This window comes from Danio rerio, chromosome 16, assembly GCF_049306965.1.
Source record: "Danio rerio strain Tuebingen ecotype United States chromosome 16, GRCz12tu, whole genome shotgun sequence".
Taxonomy (NCBI): Eukaryota; Metazoa; Chordata; class Actinopteri; order Cypriniformes; family Danionidae; genus Danio; species Danio rerio.
In genome coordinates, this window is record NC_133191.1 from 35,957,607 (window position 1) to 35,984,732 (window position 27,126).

Consider the following 27,126-nt stretch of genomic DNA (forward strand, 5'->3'; position numbering starts at 1 on the left):
AAACAATAAAAGGGGAGAGAATTTATGGAGAAATTATACAGTGGATTTGTCACTTAAAATATCGGAACTGTCTGGCGGACAAAGCCACATGCTGAGGATTAATGGTTGCGCCAGACCTTTGATTCTGCACTCTCTTTTCTCTGCCCTTGACAAATTGGATTTTGGGGATGGGAAGGTCGCTGGGGCCTATTGTCTCTTGACCGTTTGGAGCGGTTCATTATGCGTGAGGGTGAGGGAAAGTCTCCATGTGACCATCTCGGAGGGCTCTACAGCTGCTAAAAGAGCGCAACTCTCTCATAGCGCGCTGCTCGCCCTTGCGCATTAATGTGCCGAGGGGTACCTGACTGCGCCATAAGAAAAGCCGGATCACACACGCCACCGCGTCACTTGGCGGGCGGATATTAGTCTGTCCTCATCTCAGACTCTCTGCTCATCTCAATCAGCGCCTGCTTGGTCCTCCTGGTTCTGACAGCGAAAGCCCCACACAGAGCCAACCATGCAAACGACTCGGACACCCACTATCAGCGTGTACGCCGACTGCAGCATCCCAGCCGGTCTTCGGATAGGACCGGTCCCGGGCATCTTCAAACTGGGAAAGTATGTTTCGGACCGCAAGGAACTTGGAGTAAAAAAGAAGGTAAGTTCGTTTGATTTATTTCCTTAAAGAAAGGCGTTTTCTTGAAATATTTTATAACTTTTGGAAGATATATATATATATATATATATATATATATATATATATATATATATATATATATATATATATATATATAATGAATACTGAGAAAATTATTTTGTTTGTTTTTTGAATTACAAATAAATTAAGCGTTCGTGCATGACATTTTAAACGAGATGGCAAATTATTGCAAATGCAATGCCTGTAAATATGCATTTTAATTGTATTTTTATTTAATAATCTAAATGACAAATAATATAAGTTAAAATGAAATAAAAAAGAAACGTACAATGACTATTATTATTAATAATTATCATTAATACTATTATTGTAATTATTAATGCATTATTATGATGCGTATTATAATTTTAACAGTGTTATGTTAAAGAAACAAAGCATCTTTAAAAGCACAATTTAAGTAGGCTATTTCTATGCAGTAAAATAAAAGTTTACATCTTTTACGAGTCTCGATGCTGACCTGTCACTCTTCATAAAGCGTCTTCTTATTAATTGGTTTGTGCTGTCAAGTTGGAAATAATTGAGTTACATTAGCAGGACAACATGTCATTCTGTGCCTTTTACTTAACCGCCTTAATAGGGTGACCTGAGTTTCTGCGCGAGATTTCATGCCCTGTCCCCCATTTAATTTGAGAGCTTGAGGGCTGTTTTTCCCCAGTTGACTATTTTATTTTTATTAAATAAATGAATTAATTGTAAATAAAAATTAATAATAAACACACAAATAAATACAACTGAAAACAGCTGTATTAAGCAAATCTCTAAATAGATTGGCTTAAATAAATGTATAAATTAGTTTATTCCTAAAACAATCAGATATTTTATTACTTTACATTTTTGAAAGTATTTAAAATGAGTTTATTCCACCACTAAAATGTAAAACATTTGTAAATTAAATGGGCGTAAAAGGCGTCACGTAAAATGACATTTACTTTCCTAAATAAGTTGTAAATAGACTGGAGCTCTTTACGCTGTCTGCTTCTGTGATTGATGCGCGTAAATGCAACGCCGCGGGCCATGGGCGATCATCAGGTGCAATCTCTGTGTCAAATGTCACGCTTTAATCTTTAATTTGTTTGAACAGAATGGAAATGCTTTGACACTCTTCAAATTCGTTTCTCATATCAAGTCAATTATGTGGCCTGCTCCTTGAAAATTATCGCCATTGTTTAATAGACCGAATAAAACCACATTAACGCGCTTTTGTCTGAAATACCTCGGGGTGATATAATTAATAATGTTTCAGAAAAAAATGCAACAAAAGGAAATCTAAAACGTGTACAAATACATTGAAATGGATTAATTAAACCACAATTTCAACAGCTACAAATTTGTTTTAGTACTATTTGTTATGAGACAAATGAACAACACCAAAAAGGAATCAAATTTTTATTTGTAGATTCGTCTGGTAAGGGGTGAATTCGTGGATGAGTCTGGAAGCGCAGTTCCAGATTGGATTGGTTTAATACGCGCGGCCAGGAACGGCCAAGAACAGAACCTCGAAGCAGTGTCCGATTTACCTGGAGGGCAGGTAAGCAAAAACATCTACAAAATAAATCTGAATTTGATCCTAAATTATAAGTCAGTTCTAATACTTTTTATTCTTTCGAAAGATATTTTACCGTGTGGTGAGGGAAATCCAAGCTGGAGAGGAATTGAGTGTTTGGTATTCCAACTCGTTGGCGCAATGGTTTGACATTCCCACAACGGCAACTCCAACACATGACGAAAAAGGTGAGACCGCATAGTTTTTTTTTTAATCCACGATGACAATAGTAGAAAAATTTATGAGTTTTTTAATACACCTAACTATATCTAAGAAATATAAAAACATATTTATAAACCACATTAAAATAGTTTTCAAGCTAATGTAAACCGGTCGTTTTTATATCACTAAACAACACGACAATACTCATTTTAAAACGAATAGTAAATGAGTCAGGATGTCATGGGCTATGATTTTTAAGCATCCCCGCCACCAGCAGTGCAAATCCTATTTAAATCCCGTTTAATAGGCTTATCTGCGAATGTTGTCAGATTATCATCCCTGTTTACTTAGTAAATCGAAAGGTCTGTCGTCTGGGGCAGTAACTGTTATTGATTAGTTGAGAATTATAGAACTGAGTAAACATACTGTAGGCTATACTGTATTTGCTGTATTAACGTGATTGATTATACTCAGTGGCACTATATGCATTACCTCTTTTAATTCGTCTCATCCAAAGTCTCCTGGGTTGATGCACGGTGTTCAGCGAGGGGAAGAGGTTAACCAATGTCACCCTGTCATTAATATTCATGTATTCAAAAGGAGATGAATTCAAAAAGGTGCTCTACGGTAAATTAGCTGCCTGCTTAAGGTATTGTTGACTAGTGAATGCAAACTTTTATGTGGGATGTATATTGCCCTGATTCGCGACGCTGTACTGTGAGGGCTGCTCTCTGGCCAATACGCGGTGCGCTTCTTGACATACGCTTGCTATTCTACAGCGTCAACAGATGGACCAGCCTCATTGTCTTATGCGACTAGCGATTTCAAGCAACAGCTGCCGCCAATTCCACGGGAAAGCGAACAGAGAAAGTCCCCTATTCAATGTATTGGTTTGTAAGCGCCAGATTGGGTCGGCGCTTGCTCTTTTGATGGTGACAATAAACAACGGGGTTTTGCGGATTACAAAATCATTACATCTATATCATTGACCCCGGACTGCCCAACTGGTGTCATGCCAACGTGACCAAGCAGTGATGATAAAGACTAAAGGCTGCAGGCTTCAAAGGTTATCTGCTCATCTTCTCCATGCACATGAAGAATAGTTGGCACTCGTGGCTTTGGAAACTAAGATACATTGTTGTTTAAAACAAATCAATTAATCAAATCAAGTTACTTGATTTTTGTTTTTTGGTGTAAATTAAAAGGTTCTACTGTAAAACAGGTGCAATTTCGGCAGGGCGACCATAATAACCCATTTTTACATTTTTTTTTTAAATTTTATTTCAGTGACTAGTTTATGTAGTTTAGTATGTTTATTTTAATGATCAATTTACGATTATATGTTTTGCATTTTAGGGCATTTATTAAACTTAATTATATGCATTTTCCGTAAGTAACCACACAACCAATCTTATATTGCACGAGTGTTTTTGTGGGGATAAACAGAAAGACAGTAAGAGTCAAAATTATAGAATATTGTGTAAAGATCATCTCCCATTTCATTTTCCACGATAAATATACAAATAAATAGCTAAGAACCTAATTTCTCAACATTTTGAACTAATTAAACCCTCAGATGTAAGATTTTCAATTAGTAGGCCTATATATCGAATAAATATAACATCAGTTTAATAAGCTTATTATTGCATTAATCTCAATAAAAAAATAATCCTAATGACTTTAGTGGTTCTGGGTCATAAATGACATGTTTAAAAGAATCTGTCTAAAAGGGAAATTTCCACAAAACTTTTTTTTTTTGAACCACAAAATTAAGTTTGGCCTCATAAAAAAAAAAAAACTTTTTGCAGGTGAAAAAAATCTCAGTAAATATGCTAATAAAAAGTTTATGATAAGTGAACAAAACTATTATTTTTAATTACAATTTTATATTTAACAATTTGATATACAATGTCTTTCAGTTAAAGAGTTGAGGGTGCAGTATCAAACGTTTCCACTAAATTAATATTGTCTCACGTGTCCACTGCTATCATTTATGGCCACAAACAACACAAATGTGTGCATTTTATCCAAGACATTTTTACTTTAAATTCATGTTCATGGTTTGATAGCAAAAGGAAGTGTTAATAATTATGACAACAACTAATGGTTATGACATTTTGTTTCAGGTGAGGAGCGATACATTTGCTGGTATTGTTGGAGAATATTCAAATACCCGAACACCTTGAAAGCTCATGTGCATTTCCACTGCGCCTTGAGCAACGGAAGAAGCTTAGTGAGCAACGAGCAAGTGAGGGGCACAGACAACTTCAACAGATCTCCAAAATCCGGGGACATCCCTAACACGTCGACTTCTCCACGAAACGGCCACAGCACCTTCATGTCAGACGCGGTAAAACGCGTCGCCTCTACCTCGCCGTTCGCTAACAAAGCGAAAAAACCGACCGCGGAGGAGCAGGACAGGGCCCTTGACATGAGCGTGACCTCCGCCAGGAACCCCGGACACATCTTGGGCCTCGGCGGGACACCGTCTGTGCTCAACAGCATGGGCTTCCATCCGGGCGTGCGCTCTGCTTTCAAGCCAATGGGACTTGCGAAGATATCCCCTGCTGAGGTTCCGAGAGATGAGCATAATGTCAAACCAAACAGCATTGGGTTTAGCAAACTGCTGGGGAACATCAAGTCAGTGCGCGGCCTGAATGAAACACTGCCTAGTGTTCACCCCTCAAAGTGCGCACACCCCATGGACAGCACACCTCCAGTGATCCCTTGCGCAAACGCCATTCGTGGTTTTCCTCTGCTGCCACATTTTGAAGAGACCTCAGCTTTTAAACACGTTGACAGCCGCGTGCACCCTGCCCTGTCGCCCTCGCGCTACTCCCAGCTGCCGGCCGGGTTTCACTTCGAGAGGTTTTCCTTGCCACAGTTTGATGGGGGGAAATCATATAATGGAGACTGCAATATACCCATCATGCCATTCACAGTGTACAACGGAGAACTCCTTTATAGTTCCCCATACTATCCCCTAAAATTTCACTTTGGTAACCTGCTAAAATACCCAGACTACTTTGGCGCACCTGCTCTAAATCCAGATCTAAACTCGATCACGAACATCGATAGGGAGATCGCCATGCACACACAACAGCTGTCCGAAATCGCCGTGGAGAAGAACCGCTCACGACTGGACTCTTTGCCCGCTTCAAACCCCAACTCGGGCAAGCCCAAAAAGGGACACTTGTGTTTGTACTGTGGCAAGCTGTACTCTCGAAAATACGGGTTGAAGATTCACATGAGGACTCATACAGGCTACAAACCACTCAAATGCAAAGTGTGCTTCAGGCCTTTTGGCGATCCGAGCAATCTGAACAAACACATCCGCCTGCACGCGGAGGGAAATACGCCCTACAGGTGCGAGTTTTGCGGAAAGGTCCTCGTGCGCAGGCGGGATTTGGAGAGGCACGTCAAATCTAGGCATCCTGGTCAAAGCATAAAAAAATCCGACGTCAAAATGGAAGGCATGTTTGAGGACGGGGAGCAAAAAAGCGACAACGACAGCGACGTCGACGTTTGCTTCACAGATGATCAGAGCGACCAGGAATCGAGCAAAAACAATGATTAATGGGCCACTTTACGGACACACTAAAACAGACTTTTGCTCTTAAGTAGCTAAATTATGCATGTACATAAATTAGTAATGAATTGTTTGTTTATTTTATATAATTATTGTGAAAGAAAATGTTCCCTTATTAAATAAATAAATCTGTGAAGGAGGCACTCATGAAGTTGATCTCAAATCATGCTTATTGGAATTGAGGACATCTCAGCACACCCAATGCGGAGCTGCACTTTATAAAGACGGGTTTATGTCATACAACAGATCATGCGTCTTTCTATAATAAATACTGTCTTACCGATTCTTTATAACACAGCGTTGGAATTACCCGTCAAATCCGCACTTTTTATTACCAAAAGCATTTTAACACATGATGTAAAAAGTGATTTTTATTTTATTACTGTTATTTGCAGATCAACAGGCACCCCAACAAAAATAAAAGCGGTGTTTCAAATAAATTATGGTGTTTCTATTTAGTGCAAGAGTTGTCAAAATGTGAATATTATACGTTCTTCGTTGAATGACAGCTGAAGGTTGTTTCTGAATATTATTTTATACTGTATATGACCATATTTTTCTTAAATTCCTTCCACATTCCATCTTAAATAAAATGGAGGAAATTATGTAAAAGGTTTGATCGTTTATACCTATTTTATGAACTGCATGTCTGGAGCAAATTCTGATTTGTCTAGATTCTATTCAAAGAAATAAAAAACAAAATAAGATCATGAAAAAGTATTAAGGATATGAGAGAAATGAATCATCACTGAAATGTAACACTATATATCAGAATATATGATTCATTATAGCTTATAGTATTTATAGTATTTCATTATAGTAAAATAACTATGTGTCTCTAAAAAGTCACGGTTACATCTACTTAATTAGCTATTTTTGCTTTTATATATATATAACTAGCCTAATTTTGCCGATTTAAATCTAATTTACCAGGATTTAATGAGCGCGCTTTTCTCTTTCTACAGTGTCAGGTAAATAATTGGATAACGCTAAACGTAATTACTTGAGCTATTCATTTTTCTTTTAACATTTTATTTCACCTATTCTTACGGTGTAAAAAGCAACTGCTATTTTTTTTCAGAGATGTATTTTTTGAATTCTAACATTACTTCGTTATGTTCATTCAATCATCATTTTCTTGATGATATTAAGCACATTTTTTGATTACATGAACACTAGGCTAAACCTATTCTATAGAAAAAATAAAAATAAATGCTGAAAAAATAAATTCTGGCGGAATAAATATAGACGTCTTCCAAGTTGTGAGCAAATCTAAACTGCAACATGTAAGGTAAAGAAATTTACCCTTTAGATTAGGGGAAGAGGACTTGGTGTAGTACTGAAAAAGCAGCAATTTTTCTCCACACGGTAGGCTATTCTATGCCATTTCATTTTCTTTCCTGCTCCACATTGGTGTGTCCTTGATATGCAGCATTCTTCTCCTCCCTCCATTCTTCATACAGTGGCACAATCACGTGTGACTTTATCTTTCAAAACCTCGGCTGTTACCAGTCATCGCCTCTGTGTCTTCAGTTCTGACAATACAAGAACAAGAACTGTGAGTTATGGCATTAGCAGCTGACCATGATTGTTTTCATTTCTTATTCTGGATCAAATAAAAGCAAAAGTGCAAATTCTGTACGAATTGACGGTTTAACTTGTGCAGACAATATTTACATCGGATCGTGACACAAAATGCTTTTGAATGTTTAGAGTTTGCCGTTTTTTCCCAAATGGGCAGGGTGTTATTATGCAGTTTTTTTTCTCGGCGCTATAAAAATAAAAGATGTTGGAAACGGGCCAGCAACAACCCGTTTATGCCCGCCCTGGTGCCCCTCACCCCCATCAGCGCTCAAATCAATTAGTGCCGTTGATTAGTACAGACACCAGAAAGAGGGATTGATAAAGAGACTGATGGCTTTTCACACAGTGTGAGAGCTCGAGAAGTTTGCCAAAGCATTAACACATTATACCGAAAAATAAAATAACTTTAATAATAAAATGCAAAATTAGCTATATATATATATATATATATATATATATATATATATATATATATATATATATATATATATATATATATATAAAATACACATTTAAAATTGTTTATGTTGATATGCAGGGTCCGGCAGAGCCAATTCCAGAGTTTTCAGAGTTTATATATAAAAAAAAAAAAAAAAAAAAAAAAAAAWTTATATATATATATATATATATATATATATATATATATATATATATATATATATATATATATATATATATATATATATAATTTTACTCAACTGATAATTGTATAACAAATTGCAGCAGAGCTTTTTTTGAGTTGACTGAACTTTCAAACCAAGTACTTGACTCGATTTAAGTTGCCTTAAAATTTTAGGTTGAGTCAAAGTTTTTATAGTATTGTACAACCCACCACTAAACAGCCAATTATGCTAGGTTCATATTATTATTATTTTTTGATACATAGGTTAGGCAATACTCACAATTGCAGGCCATCAGGGCCAGAAGCCTTTAAAAATGACAAAGGAATGGGCATAATGTGATTTTTAAAATGAATTGTTATCGTTTTAAAATAAACTTATTGATCCAAGTACCTTTGAGGCAAGTCATTTTACTCAGCAGCCATCTTTGAAACACTTTTCGGATGGTATGCTCGGGCATTTTGTGAATGGGGAAACATCAAATTCTTCAAAACTGCTTGGAAGCTTACGATTAAATTTCATTTTAGGAATCACCAATAAAATGAAACAATTACAGTATCTTCAGTTTTATTTCTAAACGTCCAAATCACACAAAATCTGCAGAAATGCATGGTTTGAGCCCCTCCTTCGAAGTGTCGTCAGTTTATAAGGATCGATGATTGGCTACTGTACTAGAAGGCAGCTTTATTCGCCATACAGCAATTGATGATTGGCTCCTGTACTAGGTGGGTTTTATTAACCGTATTTACCTTTACATTTTTCCACATTAAAAACAATAGTAGTGACATGTCTTGTGTATTCTATAGTTATTGACTTGATACAAACAACACATAATTATAAATACACAACACCAGACTTAACATTTAGGATCTAATTGTATACTGGGAAATAGTTAATATGCATTCAAACATCAGACTTTATATTGCCTTTGATTCATTCAGCTCCATTGTTTTTTTTAGAATAATCATAACCCAAACCTACATTCTTCCAAAACAAAAGCACAATAAATATCATTCTTAATGAATCCTGAAATATTTTGTCAATTAATTGTTTTTACACTTTTTCAAACAATCCACTGCACAAGCTTACGTTTTCCCTACTTGGCTGGCAAAGAAAAATAACAATACCAACACAAAGTATCAACCAACTGGTAAAAAAAAAACAAAAAAACATTTAGATTAATATTACAAACAATAAAAATGAACACAAATTTGTTTCACTCCTTTAGCAAAGGAACAATACTTGATGGAATATTTTTAAAGTATAGCTGCGAAAGAAAGTACTGGATTCTGGATGTTAGTTTCTTGTGTTGAACTTTGCGATAGTAATTTCTCGATAACAAAAATGCATATAAATAGGAAACGAGATGTATTGCAGTCCTTGACAGCCGGGTCAAGGAACGAGACCCCAGAATGATTCCCTTTCCTCCATCTGCACCTCGCCAACCATCCACCAAACAACCTATTGGAGCTGTAGGTGTTTAGACTGAAACACACAGCACTATAGAAAATAAGTTGACAGGTGAAGGGGAGAGACACGATTGTTAAAGCACAGAAAGCCAGCAAGATCTCATCCTTCACCCACTTTGACCCACCATAAGATTGAAATTTCTCTGCAGCAATGTAAGCGATTAAGTGATTGTGGAGACTTTTAATCAATAAGAATCCAGTACTAATTCAAAAATCCAGCAAATATGATAAGAAATGACTAAATTAGTACAACCTCCACATGTAACATAACTTGTATACACATATAAGCGTGAATGTATCAATCAAATATTTAATATATAAAATAAAATGAATGATAAAACAGGCTCCAGCATCTACAAAATAATAAATAAAATCCATCTTTATACATTTCATATCGTTGATGAAGCAGTTTGGATGGAGTAATGGATAAAAATAAATAAAACCGCCCTACAGCCCTTTTGGCAATACTTTATTTTGATGGTCCCTATTGCACATTTTGTTGAATAAAAGTTGCATTGATATGCCAATTAATTCTCATTTGAGCATTAAGTACACTGTAAACAATTTTAAGCAATACACAACAAAAAAAATATGTATACATTTTTTGTTCCTTTTGCTTTACTTGTTTACTCAACTTTTGAAAAAATCAGCTGCACTGAACTAAAATGATCTGTCAGTGATTCAAAAACATTTAGTTGGATTAACGTAAGATTAGTTGAGTGAACAAAAAAAAAATCTTTATTTCCTTTTATTTTTTTCTTATATACTCAACAGTAATTTTACATTTATTGATAGGACAGTAGAGAGTATAGACAGAAAAGCATGGGAAAAGGAGCGAGAGGAAGGATCAATACAGGACCTTCAAGGGGGAACCAAACTCAGGTTGCTGTGAACACCAGAGTACCATGTGTCATCGCACTAACCACACCATTGGCACTGACGTGTATTAAACTTTTGAAAACATCAGTTGCACTGACTTAAAATGTCTGAAGTTGAGTAAACATAAAAACTCTTGTAGAAATTGGTAAGAAATAATAAATTATCAGAACAAACATAGTTCAATTAAAAACTAAAACATAGATAAATGTTAACAAAATCTTTATTAGACACAGAATTAAAAACAGAACAGGAGGTAAAACAACAATAATGGTAAACAAGACAAGGATTAAAACATGGCAGGACAAACAGGCAAAATGCTTTTTAATGCTTCACATGTGAAGCACGCCTTCCAGTTTTTTTTTTTTTTTTTTTTAACTATTTTTGTTTGTTTTGATAATGTATTATTTCTTTAGTACCAGTTTCCACAAGAGTTATTTTGTTCACTCAACTTCAGACATTTTACATCAGTGAAACTGATGTTTTTAAAAGTTAAGCACATGTCGGCGTCATTGGAGTATGTAGTTAGTGTGTCGACACATGGCCCTTCGGTGTTCACAGCGACCTGAATTCGATACCCGCCTCAAGGTCCTGCCAATCCTTCGGAAATAAGGATTATCCTAAGGAAATAAGGATTATGTTTTTTTGTTAATTCAACTTCAGGCATTCCAGTTCAGCAGTAGAACCTCTCCAGAAAACTATTAATCTTATGTCAACCAAACTAAATGTTTTTGTATTACTTACAGATAATTTTAGGTCAGTGCAGCTGATGTTTTTAAAAGTTGAGTAAACAAGAAAAAACAAAAGGAAATAAGGATTGTTTCTTTATATATATAATTTTTTACAGTCTGCTTAATCTCTATTGATACTACTCCTTCAATAAACTATTTACTGACTACGAGAAACTTTGCAAGTATGTCAACTTACACTAACCCTAACCTTAACTGAACGGCCTAATGTGAATTAGATGGCATGTAGATGCAATGTAACTTAAATTCATCAAAATGCATTAGAGGGACCATCAATATAAAGTGATATCAATTTATTTTTGCTGCTTCTTCAATCTACTTATTTAAAAAGAGCTGAATCAACACAGTTCTTGAGGGCTTTTTGAGACAACCTAATTGTTTTATGTTCAACCCACTTACATTTGTAAAAATAACTAAGTTAACTTAATCGATTTGTGTTTGGATAACATGAAGGAAGTGTGTTAAATCCAGCATTTTTTAGTGTACTACAAAAAAAAAAAAAAAATGAATGAAATAAAATATCTTAGATGAAGTGATGAAGCAGTTTGTTAGATGCACAATTAGATAGGAAAAAAATTAAAATAAAATAATAATAAAATAAAATCATCTGCATCTTCATGAGCCTAAAGCATAAAGCACTTTCCACAGTGGATAGAAAATAAAACGAAAGTTTTAATGAAACAAAAAGGGAACATCGCAACCCTACAGAAGATAAAGCCGACAAGAAAAATAGCTAAATAAAAAAAAACAGAATCGACCAAAGCTAAATTCCTACCACAAGGTTTTGCGCTCCTTAGCATTACCGCATTCATAATGCTGTTTAGCTGAAAGTCAGGTTAACCAGGTCTGATCTGTAGCCACTTTAGAAACAGCCTGCATTCTGCGATTTCTATTCAACTCACTCTCATTCCACATGCTTGCTTCATCAGTGCGCTGGAGAGTAGAGTAAAAACTGAATTCTTAAGCAGATCGAGAGCAGAAAATAAATACCGCTCACGCCTATTATATAGTTACGCTACATCCTTGAAACACTGACAACCCAATGTGTGGCGTGTGAGAGAGGTAGAGAGGAGTGGAGCGACACAAGCAGGTTATCTGCATTTACAGCACACTTATTTGTTTCTCCAAGCTGAATGTGCTCAATGAATTAACGCTATTTAACATGGCCATAGAAAGCTCTCAGAGAGACAGTATAGGCCGTAAGTACTACGTTGTGTTCAGAGGCGACAGAACAAGTTTTGATTAAAATTCTCCATTGCTAAGACAACAAAAGTCTCCAACAGAGCTGATAAAGAGTGTGCTCAAGAGACGACCTTGAGTCTAGACCAAAAAGAGAAAACAGCTTTTTTTTAATCATTATTATTATTATTTTGTGGTGCAAAAAGATTCATTCCCAAACACAAATTCCCTCTGTGAGAAATAAATATGTGATTTTTTTGAAGCCATGAAAAGTAAAAACAGGACCGAACACTAAAGAGGTCAAGAGTACAAAGCCTTGGTCAGGTTTTCAAATTCTATTTTCTCTGATTGTGTGGCTTTGTCTGCTGAAGAGTCTGTGCTTGCAAAACATCTGTGGGGTTTGTGGTTTTCTCTCTCTCTTTGTGTGTGTATAGGGATGTTTAAGACACTTCTGTTTTGGGATCAGACGTCCACTCGTTTCTAAGGCAACTGGCATGTCAGTGTGTATCAGGATAAGAATGAGCTCCTTTAAGAAAGAGCCAGCGGGGAAAAAGATTGGTGTGGAGTCGCAAGACACTGTGACTAAACTGATGGCATGAGACCATCTTTGCCTAAAACACATCTAGTTTAGCTCATTTCATGTTGTACACAACTGTGTACACAAATCTTCAAACTAATTTAAATGAGGCCTAGAGAAAATCAGACAATTATTTAGGCGTTGTTTTATAAAGGACTAATTTACAGTGTTTTTATTACACATCTAGCATAAATATTGTAAACTATTCATAATATATAAAGTACATCACTTATAGAGTCAATGTGAAAACCCTAAACCAGACCCTAATCCTTAATGCTACAGGTTTCGCCGGTTTCAATAAGTATACAATAACAACATGCATTTACTTTTGTCGAACTCATCCGTTTGCAATAATTCAACTTTTTAAAAGTGTTTTCAATAGCAGATTTTGATAAATTAGATTACCCACAATGCTTTAGAGACAATTTCACCAATTAGAGAGGTGCAGACAAATTTTATAATGTTAAAACACTTCAAAACATCGTGTTCCAGTCAGAAGGGCTCATATGCCGTAAAACCCTTCAGAGTGATAGCTTTGAAGACATTAGGGCATAGAGTCGAGCCTTTTTGAATTGAACAAGGACTATGGGGGACCGAAATGTCCATCAGTTGTACCCTTCGAATCGACCAGTTGAGCAGTGCTGTTACCAAGTGACCTAGCTGATAATAAATTTTGTGTGCTGCGTATGGAATGGCAACAAATGTTCCTTGATTATTATGCCCGAATGAGAGTAGATTCTGGCATATGGGAGAACTCTCATTCTGGCATAATAATCAAGGAACTTTGCTGCCATACCATGGCTGCAAGGAGCACAAAAAGGTTACGCAGGACCTGATAAAAATAACAACCTAGAAAACAGCAACTTGTCATTTTCCATTACTCTTTGTACATAATTTAACTACAGAAGAGCTAAGCTTTAAATAGGAAAATATAAACTCTTTTGAATTTTTTTGAGCGAGATCTGAATGGTCTAATCATATTTAATGTTTTATGCTAAGTTAATCTAAGTGCTCCTGCCGGTCCTGGAGGTCGGCTGAACATTAAAAAATTCTAAGAGACTTGAATGTCCCTTGAGTGTTATTAGCCCTTTACAAAAAAAAATATCTTTCATTGTTAAGAAAAGTTCATATAGCACTAAGTAGCATCTTTAAATATAAGAAAGTGCAAGTTGCTGTGTAATTTTGATCTCCTGATCAGATTCTCCCTGCACAAAAAATGCAACATGGCCAATTTTTTTTTTATTACAACAACAAATATCCTTGTTTCTACCCCACTCATGCTCTACCTATTTATGCTTCCAGCTGTGATTTTGCCTACATCTTTGTCTAGCCATCAGTACAGTGTCTCCTGCAGCTAATTACAACCACAGCACATGGACAGAAGAACACTCAGCTGACAGACATCTTGTGTGCAGTCATCTGCACAGCAGCTCAACAGCACACAATCAATGCTGCCGCTTCATTCTCACATTACTCGTCATTACACAGTTCCTATTACGCTTCTGTAATTTTGTGAATGAGGTAATCTGAAAAAGTTGTTCAACTCTCCACAAATTCATTCTGTTGTCTGACCTTACAAATTCAGCTTAAAGTGAAAAATTAACATTAAATAAAATAAAGTTTTTTTATTATCATTCACTCATACAAGGAGCCCAAATTATAACATGCACAGTGATGGCATAGAAAAAACATTTTACCACAATAAAAAAAAAAAAAAAAAACTTTGACAGTTGACAGTTCTGAAAAACCTTTAGCATCCATAGAAACTTTAAATCTTCCAACTATAATTCTGAACCTCAAATCAGATTTATCTTAAAATCAGAATGTTAAAGGGGCCATGAACTGGCTTTTTAAATTGTTTTATTCTGGTGTCTGAGGTCCACTTATGAATTGACATGTTTTTTTTACTCTCAAAATCACCAGAACCTACTATTCTACCATGGTTTTTAAGGCCGTCTCAGGGAATGCACTGATTTTCTGGCGATCCATTTGGACAGCTTGGAAATAAATCCCCACTGCTATGGATATGGATAACAGTTCTCCATATTGCAGTACTCCTTCAGTTTATGTGAGAAACTAAATGTGTCTGTCTCATCTAATCCTGTCACATGTGAATCATTGTGCGGAGCTACAGAATCTTATGTGAAAGTCTTTGATACTCCAGGGTCTGGTGTTTTCTGGGCATGATGTCAATAAAAGCTTTTTATTCAGAAACAAGGTCATTCACAGGTATGAATCTCACAAGGTACTTTAGTATGATGAATTCATATAAAAACACAAGTAAAAGTAAATGTCAGTTTATTACCCCTTTAACCTTTATTCTCAATTTAATTCTGAACACTGCAAAATGCTGCTCCAGCTAACTCAGCTACCAAACATATTAAGCAATATCGAATATATAAATATATTTATAATTACAGGACTGAAATATATACCAGCAAAAAAGTCAAGTATGTCAAAATTCCACCAGGATTTTCAAAATCAGCCTGTTGCTTTGGGTATCCTCCACCAGTTTATACAACAATACTTTCAAGAGGCTAACAAAATTGGGTTTTTACTCCCTCTCTTGATCCTGCACCTTTTCTCAAAACCACCCTAACCTGTCTTGCCCACTGCAAGCACTGAATCAAGATGTGTTTTTATTTAGTGGCACTGAATGGTTTTGGAAAAATGAGCCATGTCAGGATAGCAAGCCAAATGTTTGTCTCTCCTGACATCTTCCTTGATCTGAGGGGATTGTTTGTTGTGCGTGTGTGTTACTGAAAGTGGATGTGGCAGCTCTCTGAGGTTGAAGATGATAGTCAGTGTTCCTGGAGCAGGTAAACCAGAGGGGCGACACAGGTAGAACAGGCACACAGCTGGTCACAACATCCAAGTGAAGGACAAGGACATAAAGGCTTTAACATAGCCTGGCTACACACACACAATGAATCTAAACACTTCTTCCTTTCTGGATGTCTGGTACGGCTCTATTAATCACGGCTCATTGTGTTGGTCAATAACCCACAGTTACTGTCACTGACCTCGTCTTCTCCATTCAGCATGAATTTTAGCATTACACACACAAATATATATATATATATATATATATATATATATATATATATATATATATATATATATATATATATATATATATGATAAGAGCAAAATACACCCACCTGTTCATTTGGAGAATGATGTGAGATAAACAGTTATCATCTGTCATTGTCCACTTCAGTTTTGAGAGGGTGGCCTTCAATGGAGGTCCAGCTGAACTGCAAATGTATAAATGGGTTAGTTAGATTATTCAGAGATTTTAATGCAATGCAGGATATGTGTCCATATTGACAGGTCTTTAAGAATAACAGCATGTACCAAAATTGCACAGCTTAATGCAGAGTTTCAAAGCTCAAATTATCATATACATTTGTAATTAAAGGTGCCCTATAATAATATCTGGATCAAATAATAAGAGATAAAAAACAAATAAAATAAATAAATAAATCACGATATCTATAATTATTAAAACACTTTTTAGCAATACATTTAGGAATATTAGGATTTTTTTTACCCACTTTAATTTACCAACATTACTAAGGCAAAATTGTTTTAATAGTCAAAAACAAAACAAAAAATGTTACAAAAAAATGTCATCTCTTTATAATTACATAAACATACGTGTTAAAGAGACTCGTAACTTGACACATAAAATTAACCTAAGCTTTCAAGTAAAGGAACTAACCATCATTATTCTAATACATGCTGCAACATTACAAATTGTGAAGTTGAATGACTACATTACCCACTATGCTAAAAAAACTTTCAGATGGGTAACTAGTGGCTGGGATGCAAAAGAAAAGAAACCAAAAAGCCACTCTGGCGACATCCTTACATCCTTTTTTATTTCCAATCTCCTCAATGCGGCAATAATTTTTGCGTGTCTTGTTATTCTGACCTGAAGTAATAAAACTATAGTACTTCTTACCAAAACTTCATACCGTTTTATGCCGTCATATGTTTAATTGTATCTTTTGTTAATTTATTGTGTTTATTGTGAAATACATGCAGACTGCAAAATAAAGATCTGCAAAAAACAAAATCTGAATGCTAGTTTAAGAATCGAGTCAAGGCTGATTTATATTTCTGAGTCAAGCACACGCATAGGCTCCGGTGCAGCCTTCCCATGGTTGCATAGCCCTCTTCATGGCTGACGGCGACACTGACAAAGACACTGACAAGCACCTCTCAAAAAATTTAACTACATGTCGCTACAACACATAGCGCAAGCTCTGTGCTTGGTCTGCTTGGTAGCTGTAACCAGTGTAGGCAGGACCAAGAGCCACACGAACCCGTTGGAGCGAGTGTTTACAAGTGTTGAGTCCTGTGAAGTAGCTCTAGATGAAAACTGTTGTTTTGTGTTTACCTTATGATTAATGTTGCTGCATGTACGGCTGTTTTGAAATGTTTGAAATCAGAAAAAAACAAAACACCTGCAAAGAAACACAACACAGAGGAACATAAAAACCTCACTGCCAGCTAGAGTTTTGGAAGTGCTATTACAGAACAACACATTCATCATGTATAAATGCACGGCTATGCGCAAGGCAGGTTCCATGGGTCACGCCGATCACTCGACGCAAAAGTATAAATCAGCCATCAGCCTCAGGTCTTACTAGCATTTCTTTCTGAAGTTAAAGAACTGTAAAACACTTTATTAAACATCATCCGTTTATGCTGATGTTAATATTAATTCCTGGCTGAGTTTTCTTTGACATTATACAGTAGCTTCAAAATACAACACAATACATCTCTGTTGGTCTGAGTTTAACTATAATTCAGCCTAAATTTGACTGACAACACAACTTGTGTGAGAGAGAAAAATAGATAGAGAGAAAGAGAGAGAGAGAAGGCTGCAAGCAGAGAAGAGCTCATTATTATACGCAACCCTTCCAAATATGGTCAATAAAGACCTTCTAATTCTATTTTTATAGGAAAAAACTGAGCATATCAAACCCTTTGGAAATTCTGTGAACTTATGTAAGCCACATACCTATTATATAGTTATCTAAGAACAATTTAACTTATTGAATCAATGCAGTAAATGGCGCCTTTTAAAATAATTATGACTGCAACAACATGAATCCCATGAAATTACTCTATACACCCTTATTAACAAACAATAATTTAAAAATGTGTTTTTCATAGCACATGGGGCATCTTTTTAACATGTAAAAAACCATGTCATGTGCAAGAACAATCAATCATTTATATTAAATACAATTCTTTGAAAAATAAAAAACTAATTTATGAAAATAAGACTCTCAGGCACTGTTCTCAAAGCATCTGTTGATCACAGGAGAGCCACAGTACCTGCAGCCCAGGGCGCAGTTCACACAAGATGCGTTCAGATAGTACCATATCCTTCATTCTCAGACCTCCACAAACAAACGCATGCTAATCACGGCTCCCTCTCACATTCAGCTGCAAATGAGGTCAGGCTGCGGCCTCTTCCCCATGAACCCCTGTTTGATGTGGGCCACAATGAGAGGGTCTTCTCTACCACAAACATGAAACCCTAGCAGGTTTTGTGTTGCCAGTATTACATACAGATATGGAGAGACAGTGTGATTTTTGAAGCAGGTTGATGTTGATTTTTGTTCCAACTGTGGCTAAACCAAGGCACTGAAACAGATGTGTATTACTACGGCCCAAAAACTAAAGCTTATTTATTTACTCATGTTGTCACAAACCTGTATGACTTGCTCACTTCTGTGGAATGATCTTCTGTAAAAAATATCGGTCCCACTTTATGTTAAGTGTCCTTAACTACTATGTACTTAAATCAAAAAAATAAATACAATGTAATTACTGTGTTTATAATGTTTTTGTGAACACTTGTGGTGCTTTTGAGTTGGGATAGAGGTTGGGTTATGGACAGGTTTGGTGGCATGGGTTTAAGGGTGGGTTAAGGTGTAAGGGATACAAAAGTTAATTACAGATGTAATTAAATACATGTATTTAATCAAGCATACATATACAGTAAATACATGTATTTACACAATAAGTACATTGTAACAAACTATTAGTTAGCTATGTAAGTACATATTAGTTAAGGCCACTTAATATAAAGTGGGACCAAAATATGTACTTTGGCAAAAAAAATGACACTTAAAAGTTCTGCACCATTCCAAAAGACTTTCCTTTTGTGTGTGTTCCACAGAAGAAAGACATGCATGATAAAAATATCAGTTAATAACATTTTCACATATTTCTTTTGACTCGTTAGTGTTTTGCATTCATTTACACCTTTTTGTAACATTGACATTTGACATTGACAGTGACATTTTTAAAAATTTGAAAGTACACTCACTTGGTACACCTGTCCAACTGCTAGTTCCAGCTGATAGAAAGGCAACAGTAACTCAAATGACCACTCGTTACAACTGAGGTATGCAGAATAACATCTCTGAATGCACAACACATTGAACCTTGAGGCAGATGGGCTACAGCAGCAAAAGACCACACCAGGTGCAACTCATGTCCGCTAAAAACAGGAAACTGAGGCTACAATTGACACAGACTTACCAAAATTGGAAAGACTATAAAAACGTTGGTCTGAGGAGTCTCTATTTTTTGCTGCGACATTCGGATGGTAGGGTCAGAATTCGGCATCAACAAATTGAAAGCATGGATTCATCCTGTGGTCTTCATCATCAATGGTTCAGGTAGATGGTGGTGGTGTAATGGTGTTGGGGACATTTTCTTGGCACACTTTGGGCTCATTAGTACCAATTGAGGAAAATTTCCAGTACCTTGTTGAATCTATGCCACGAAGGATTAAGACAGTTCTGAAGAAAAAAGGGGGTCCAACCCGGTACTAGTAAAATGTACCTAATATAGTGGCCTGTGAGTGTTTATTTTACCTTGGTTGGTCATACAAATTACAGCACCACTACAAGTACTTATAAACTACAGTACTTTTAGACAAAATAAATAAATAAACTAATATATATATATATATATATATATATATATATATATATATATATATATATATATATATATATATATATATATATATATATATATAGTATTTAATATAATTTTTTTAAAGTCCTACTAAAAAATAAGTAAATATCATCTTGTTAAAGTTTACATTTACATTTTCTACATCAAAGAGCTGAGATTAAGATATAATCTTATATAATTAATATAATTAAACAGAAATCACCAGTGAATGACAAATAAGTAAACATCTCATTAATGCATATTTTTATCGTGAAGGCTTGGAATGACATACAGACGCATTTTTTCATTTGTGAGTGAATTATAAAAAATACTAAACATTTCATTCATGATGGAAACATTCTCTCTATTCTACCAAAAGTACCAGGTTTGGTTTCATTGACAAAAGCTGGCCTTAATTAAACTGGCTAATTGCTATTGACAGTCTGGTTCTTGGTTTCCACATATATGCATCACATATACACTATGACCATCATCTGTTTTGTGCTCTTCCTAGAGCCCCAAAAAAACATCCTCAGATGTGCATCTAATCCAAAAACCCAAATCTAAATAGCTGCTGGTAGAAAAGCTAGTATTAGATCTGCCTGTCTTTCTCACATTCAAGAACTGAGCCAGAGGCACAGAGATCAGAGTGATTAATGGAAATTTGTTTACTTGTGGCCATGCTTTCCGTCCAACTACTGCTAAAGCTGGGCTAAATGTGCCCCATTGATTTCCTCATTACCTTCAGCCTAGTAAACAAGCAGGCAAACCAGGCTGCTTATGTACCAGTAATTACAGCATCCACGTCTGCATTATACTATCACTACTGCCTTCCTCTGTAAGCTGATGACAAACGTCTAGCAGGAAATGTATAAAAAAACATAGTTGCAGATAAGTGTAATATGCATGACAAAAGAACAGACGACTTTAAATGGAAAGTTCATTTTTTTGTACCAGAAATGTGCATGGAGAAAGCTGGTTCTTCGAAACTTCTTCTTTTGTGTTCAACAGATAAAGTCATTATAAAGTTCAACAAAAAAGTTATAAAGGTTTGAAACTACTTGAGAGAGAGTAAATTTGAATCCTTGGGTGAATTGACTCTTTAATATGCTATAAAATGTTTCTCCAGTTTTTGCTCATTGTGTGATCCTTGGTGATTCATATAATGCAAGTCAACTGTCTACATCACCTGAAAACCTCAACAAAAAGCAAATCAGGAACAGCATATATCTGAGGGCCTATGAAGTCAAACGGTCTGCAATTTCAGTTCAAACTGAACATTTTTCTACTTGCAAAGTTTCTTATGGTCAGTTAAATGTCTGTTGAAGAAGCAGTATCCACAGATATTAAGCAGACAGTCTAGTAATACTCAAGTGGACCATCAAAATAAAGTGTTACTGAATTATTAGCCACCCTATTTATTTTCCCCCCCAATTTCGGTTTCACAGAGGGGAGAATTTTTTCAACACATTTCTAAACCTAATAGTTTTAAAAACTCATTTCTAATAACTGATGTATTTCATCTTTGCCATGATGACAGTACATAATATTTTACAAGATATTTTTCAAGACACTAGGCAGGTTAGGGTAATTAGACAATTTATTGTATAACGATGGTTTGTTCTGAAGACAGTCAAAAAAATTACTTAAAGGGGCTAACAATTTTGATATTAAAATGGTTTTTAAAAAATAAAAAACAGCTTTTATTCTAGTCAAAATTAAAACAAATAAGACTTTCTTCAGAAGAAAAAATATTATCGGACATACTGTGAAAATTTCCTTGCTCTGTTAAACATAATTTGGAAATATTTAAAAAAGAAAGAAAAAAAAAAACTCAAAGGGGGGCTAATAATTATGACTTCCTATCCCTGTATATTGGCTTGTTTTAAATCGGATTGACTGTTGGAAACAACTGAATGCTAGATTTGATAAAGTATAGATTGACTGAGAGCAGATCTTTGCTGGCTCGAGCTTTGAACCATTTCAAAATAAACTAATTATTCATGTCAACGAAACATTACTCTGGACCATTGTGGATTATAGACCACTTCAATGTGGTCATGTCATTGGTCCATGGACATTTTCTGCTTGTTATCATACTGTTTCATAAATGTAACAAGGAAATTCAATCATAACTTAATGTTAAAACAGCTATCATAACATTATTTAACAATATTTGGATTTTTTTTTATTCTCGGAAGCTATAGAAATAAAAAAAAAATGTACAACAGGAAATATGTTGGGACCATTGTTTTTGTTTACATCCAACAAAATGGTCTATAGTTTATATATAGAGATTGTTTTTGGAAAATTATGAATCAACTCTATTCTAAGGAATTAAATTCTAAAGAAAACACTTTAAGAAATGCACCAGTGTCCATGATATATAATGTACAGTAATGTAAAGCAATGGTCAATAAAACATTGTGGACATACAGAGAAATGAAATGTTGTCTCTCACAAGACAACAGTGCTATGTGAATTAATTATAAAATACAAACACAACACATGAACATAACAGCTATTAAAAAAAACCTATGCATACTAACATATAATAAAAGACACTTAACAATACACATACGGGCAAATATCTGGTTACAAAGTTAATTGGGTGAAGTCTGAGGTAATGCCAGTGTCTGTGGGATGTTCGTTGGCTGATGTGAGCGCTTTCTCCTTTAAATGGATACCAACTGGGATGAAGTATTTAGGTGTTAGGCTCTCAAGGGACTTGTATGATGTTGTTCAGATGAATATAACCCCTATGCTTCAAAATGTTAGAACAAACTTTGATAAATGGAAAGTGTTAAATTTGTCTTTGTGGGGGAAGGTTAATGCAATTAAAATGATGGTATCATCAAAGATTAATTATATCTCTATGATGATCCCTTTGGAGTTTCCTGTATCCATCTTTAAGCAATACAATCAACTAGTTAGGGACTTTCTGTGGGAAGGGAAGAAGCCCAGAATAAGTATGAAAAATATGTTTACCACTAGAATAAAGGGGGGTTTGGCATTACCAAATATAGAGCTTTATAATACTGCATTTGAGATTATTAAAATATGTAAACATTGGTCAGGTGATAATGTAGAGGGTATAAGTTGGATCGAAATAGAGAAAACGCTAACTTTCCCATTCAGGGTTATTGATGCTTTATCTCAGAAATCTTTATCTTCTATTAGGAATGGGGAAGTTAACCCTATACTGGAACACTCTCAGCAGGTCTGGAAAAAAATACATAAGATATTTAATTTGTCCCATCATAAACAAGGCTATTCTTCATTATGGAATAACCCTGCTATTAAGATAGGAAAAAAAACAGTCTATTGGAAAGATTGGTGTAAAAAAGGTCTGAAAACAGTTGATGATCTATATGGACAAGGCGCACTGTATTCATTTCAGGAATTGAAAGACAAATTCAATCTAGTAGATAAAGGGGATTTCTGGAAATATATACAGCTGCATAGTAGTATAAAAACTGTGGGATTTAAGCCAGGAGCAGAAGAAACTGTTTTATTAGGGTTTCTAAATATGCCAAAGTCGATGCAAACCACATCTTTTGTTTATAAGATTGCTGCAAACAACATGTATGGAAAAAGGGATCATTTAAGAATTATCTGGGAGAAAGACCTGGAGGTGGAATTTGAAGAGGGTGAATGGGAGGCAGTAGTTTCTGGTATAGGTGCTACTGTGAGAGATGTTAGGAGTAAACTCATACATTACAAGATAATTAATCGATATTACTGGACACCAGTAAGACTGTATAGGATAGGAATAATGGAAAATAACTACTGTTGGAAATGTGGTCAGTCTGTGGGCACTTTTTTACATTTAACGTGGAGCTGTCATTTGGTGGCTCCATTCTGGACAAGAGTTATTCAAAACCTTGAGAAATGGCTGGGACAACCTTTACCTTATTCTCCAAGAGTCTGTCTTCTTGGTGATACATCGATTTTACAGAACGGAATATCTAAAACACAGGCTGGACTAGTCGTCGCAGGATGTATTATTGCTGAGAGACTGGTGCTGCGAAATTGGAAGAACTCAGATACTCCCTCATTTAAAGATTGGATTGAACTAATGACTTCTACTGCATCATATGAACATATGTTGGCAAGACTTCAGGATTCCACCCATACCTTTAATCAGAAATGGGGTAGATTTTTGCAATATTTGGAGAGCACATAAAAAGAAACTTGAAAAGTTGTCAATTTGACTGTCTGTTATATGGTTTTGTACTATTTTATATTTGTTATATTTTTTGTTTTGTTATTATTTTTATTATAATTTGTTTACATTATTTCTCGAATGTTGATTTTGTATTGTAAATTTTATGTTGTGTGGGTGTAAAAATTCAAAATAAATAAAAAAGTTCAATTACAAAAAAAAAACAATACACATACGGCATGCTATGCAATACAAGTTTATGAGACTGGAAAATGTTGTACAGGATATTGTGTATAAGACAGGTATTAAAGGTGAATATTGTGCATAAGAGTTATTTAAGGTTAAAGTAATGTGTGTAACATGATTGTGGTAAATTTATAGTAAACCTCATTTTCCTTATTGACTTCTTGTAAGATGGAGTTTAGATAAAGTGTCAGATGCATAAGAGAGAAGAGTGTTTCTATAGGTGGTTTATCAAGCCCCATTATTAGAATGAAGCACAATTTGAAATTTACAATGTTTCCAAATGACAAATGTGCAAACTAGAGAAAGAGTCAGAGAGATTTCTCAGAGGGACGAGAAACCCATACTGTTTTGGAACAACATAAAGGTGAACACAAATAATTTGGTTCAGCTAAACTCATAATATTGTGATGCTAATTAAATCAATAGCATTTAAAATGATGGATTTATAAGTTATAAATAAAGGAATGAAAAACATAAGTGTATTATTTTTATTGTACACAAACCACCATGAAGTTAAAAAACATTTACTGTGCGGATTGGGATAGAAATACCAGCCAAACTCTAACTATTACAAAGTACAACTTCCCACAAACAGTCAATGTCATTTCCTTCTTATAAGAAATAAATGTATTTATGAACTGCCAACCCTTGCTCTTTGTAAACTTGATCTTTAAGTCTCCAAATATATTTGGCCTCTTGAGTTTTCTCTTGGCAGCATTATTTAAAAATGTAATCTTTTGAAAGTTCTCAGACCAGAAAGCATTAAAAACAGACTGAAATCTAAAAACGAAAGACCAAAAGAGAAAAAAAGAAAAAAAAAACAGAGAAATAAAGAGAGGTAGACAGTGAGAGACAGAGAGGTCTATTGGAGTGCAGTGGGCTATGAGACAGATCCATTCACACAGATCTAAGCTGACCGTCAGGCTGTGCTTGAGCGCACTCACCCGGGCAGCAGCACACAGGCCACAATCACAAAGTTAACCAGTCAACTCCATTACAGTGCAAAGGGGCGTGCCTGGACCTGCCACTCCAAAGAGAGCAGGCAGGCTGACAGAGAATATTAATTACCTTTAAATGAAGTGGAAGTCTCTTTATTGGACGTCTGGTGCTGGGTTTGTTATTGCTGGTTTGAAAAGGCCAATGGCCCTTTGGTCTCGCCGCCTTTGAAATCCTGTGGACATTGGTCAGTGGGTCGAATTAGCAGACAGAAGAGTTTCTCGCTTCTCTTAAAAAAGATCCATATAAATTCCTAAAGGAGGATAACTATAGTGATACGAATTCAAATTATCCTAACGTTCACAACACAACTATAACGTCAACTGATGAACAATATAAACACTGTCAGACATTCAAAATGCAACTTGTTTAAGACAGTTTTGCTTATTTGAAAACGACAAACAATGATTCGATTTTAAAACAAAATCATCTGTCGACTGTATTTGTTTTGTTTTTGTAATTGGGCTAAAAGCAAATCCATATATAGGTTATTGGCTTTTAATTAGGGGTATCAGTACTGGCCAAAATTTTAATTTGAAAGCAAGTCTAAAACAAGGACTTTGGGCACAATATTTTCCTCCTTCACTTTACAAATAATGAATGATTGAAGAAATTTAGACTGTCACAACAGACACTAATGGCATGCCGATCAACAACTAGATGTTCAAAATAAATATTCAGCCATTCATTTTCTTTCAGCTTAGTCTCTATTTCTGATGTCGCCACAGAAAAATGAACCGCCAACTATTCCAGCATATGTTTTACACAGCTGATGCTCTTTCAGCCACAACCCAGTACTGGGGAAACACCTATACACACTCATTCACACACACTCATACACCAGAGCCAATTTAGTTCATTCAATTCACATGTACCACATGCCTATGGACTGTGGGGGAAACTGGAGCACCCCGAGGAAACCTACACAAACACAGGGAGAACTGCTGGGACTCGAACCAGACCTTCTTGTTGTGAGGCGACCATGCCACCCACATCAAAATATGTTGTCTTTCAGTATTTGCTTTAAACATTATCAATTTACATATTCTATGGAATGAAAGGTTTAAATAACCCTCTACAATGTGAATGAAATAATCAGATTTATTTAGTTCATTCTGTTTACCATCACTAACAACTAATTAACGAACATACCAACTAGCACATTATTTTCAAACAAAGCCAGAGATGAAATCTGTGCATCTCAGAAAAACACAGCAGGGTGTCCTTCAAAAGTCCCTTTTGAGAAAAGTCTGTTCACTTAGCAGCCATATTTGCAATGCCTCCACCCTCCAGGCACTTTATACAATACCAAGTCCAATCCTAATGAATGGGGAATCCTGAAATCTTGAAAACTGCTTGATGAATTGACACTGTTTCAATGTAACGAGAGGCCATGGTTAATAACACAAAAAAACAGAGACAGAATCTGGAGCAATGTTTACTAGATGACACTGAAAGTACATAATAATGTTGCAGAATGTCATTTCTCCTGTCAAGTTCAACACAGCCAATAGTTGCCACACAACAGGGCTTGCCTTAACGAAATGAATCTGTAAAAACCCCTCCCATAAACAACCACATATTTATCAGGATTGATGATTGGTTATTTCGATTGAAAATCAGTACTTCCCCATTTACAGTAATAAGAGTGAATTTCATGATGTGAATCAGTGGTTTAGTGAAT

General features: G+C 35.4%; 1 protein-coding gene and 1 long non-coding RNA gene across 5 annotated transcripts in view; one reads left to right on the forward strand and one right to left on the reverse strand.

Annotated features, from left to right (window-relative positions):
* Positions 1–295: 295 nt before the first annotated feature.
* Positions 296–6,787, forward strand: prdm13 (PR domain containing 13). The gene is made up of 4 exons (NM_001326454.1): positions 296–637; positions 2,094–2,225; positions 2,308–2,428; positions 4,529–6,787. The coding sequence occupies exons 1-4, from the start codon at positions 497–499 to the stop codon at positions 5,977–5,979; spliced, it is 1,845 nt and encodes a 614-aa protein (NP_001313383.1). The 5' UTR covers positions 296–496; the 3' UTR covers positions 5,980–6,787.
* LOC137487925 (uncharacterized) overlaps positions 6,350–27,126 on the reverse strand; it is a 67,315-nt gene continuing 46,538 nt past the window's right edge. For 2 of the 4 annotated variants that reach the window (XR_012392231.1, XR_012392230.1), the window contains 3 exons: positions 25,515–25,617; positions 16,207–16,302; positions 6,350–7,526 (listed from right to left, as the gene is read on the reverse strand). This is a non-coding gene — a long non-coding RNA (uncharacterized lncRNA). The remainder of the gene's footprint in view (positions 7,527–16,206; positions 16,303–25,514; positions 25,618–27,126) is intronic. The other 2 variants (XR_012392229.1, XR_011006738.2) reach the window with 1 other exon arrangement.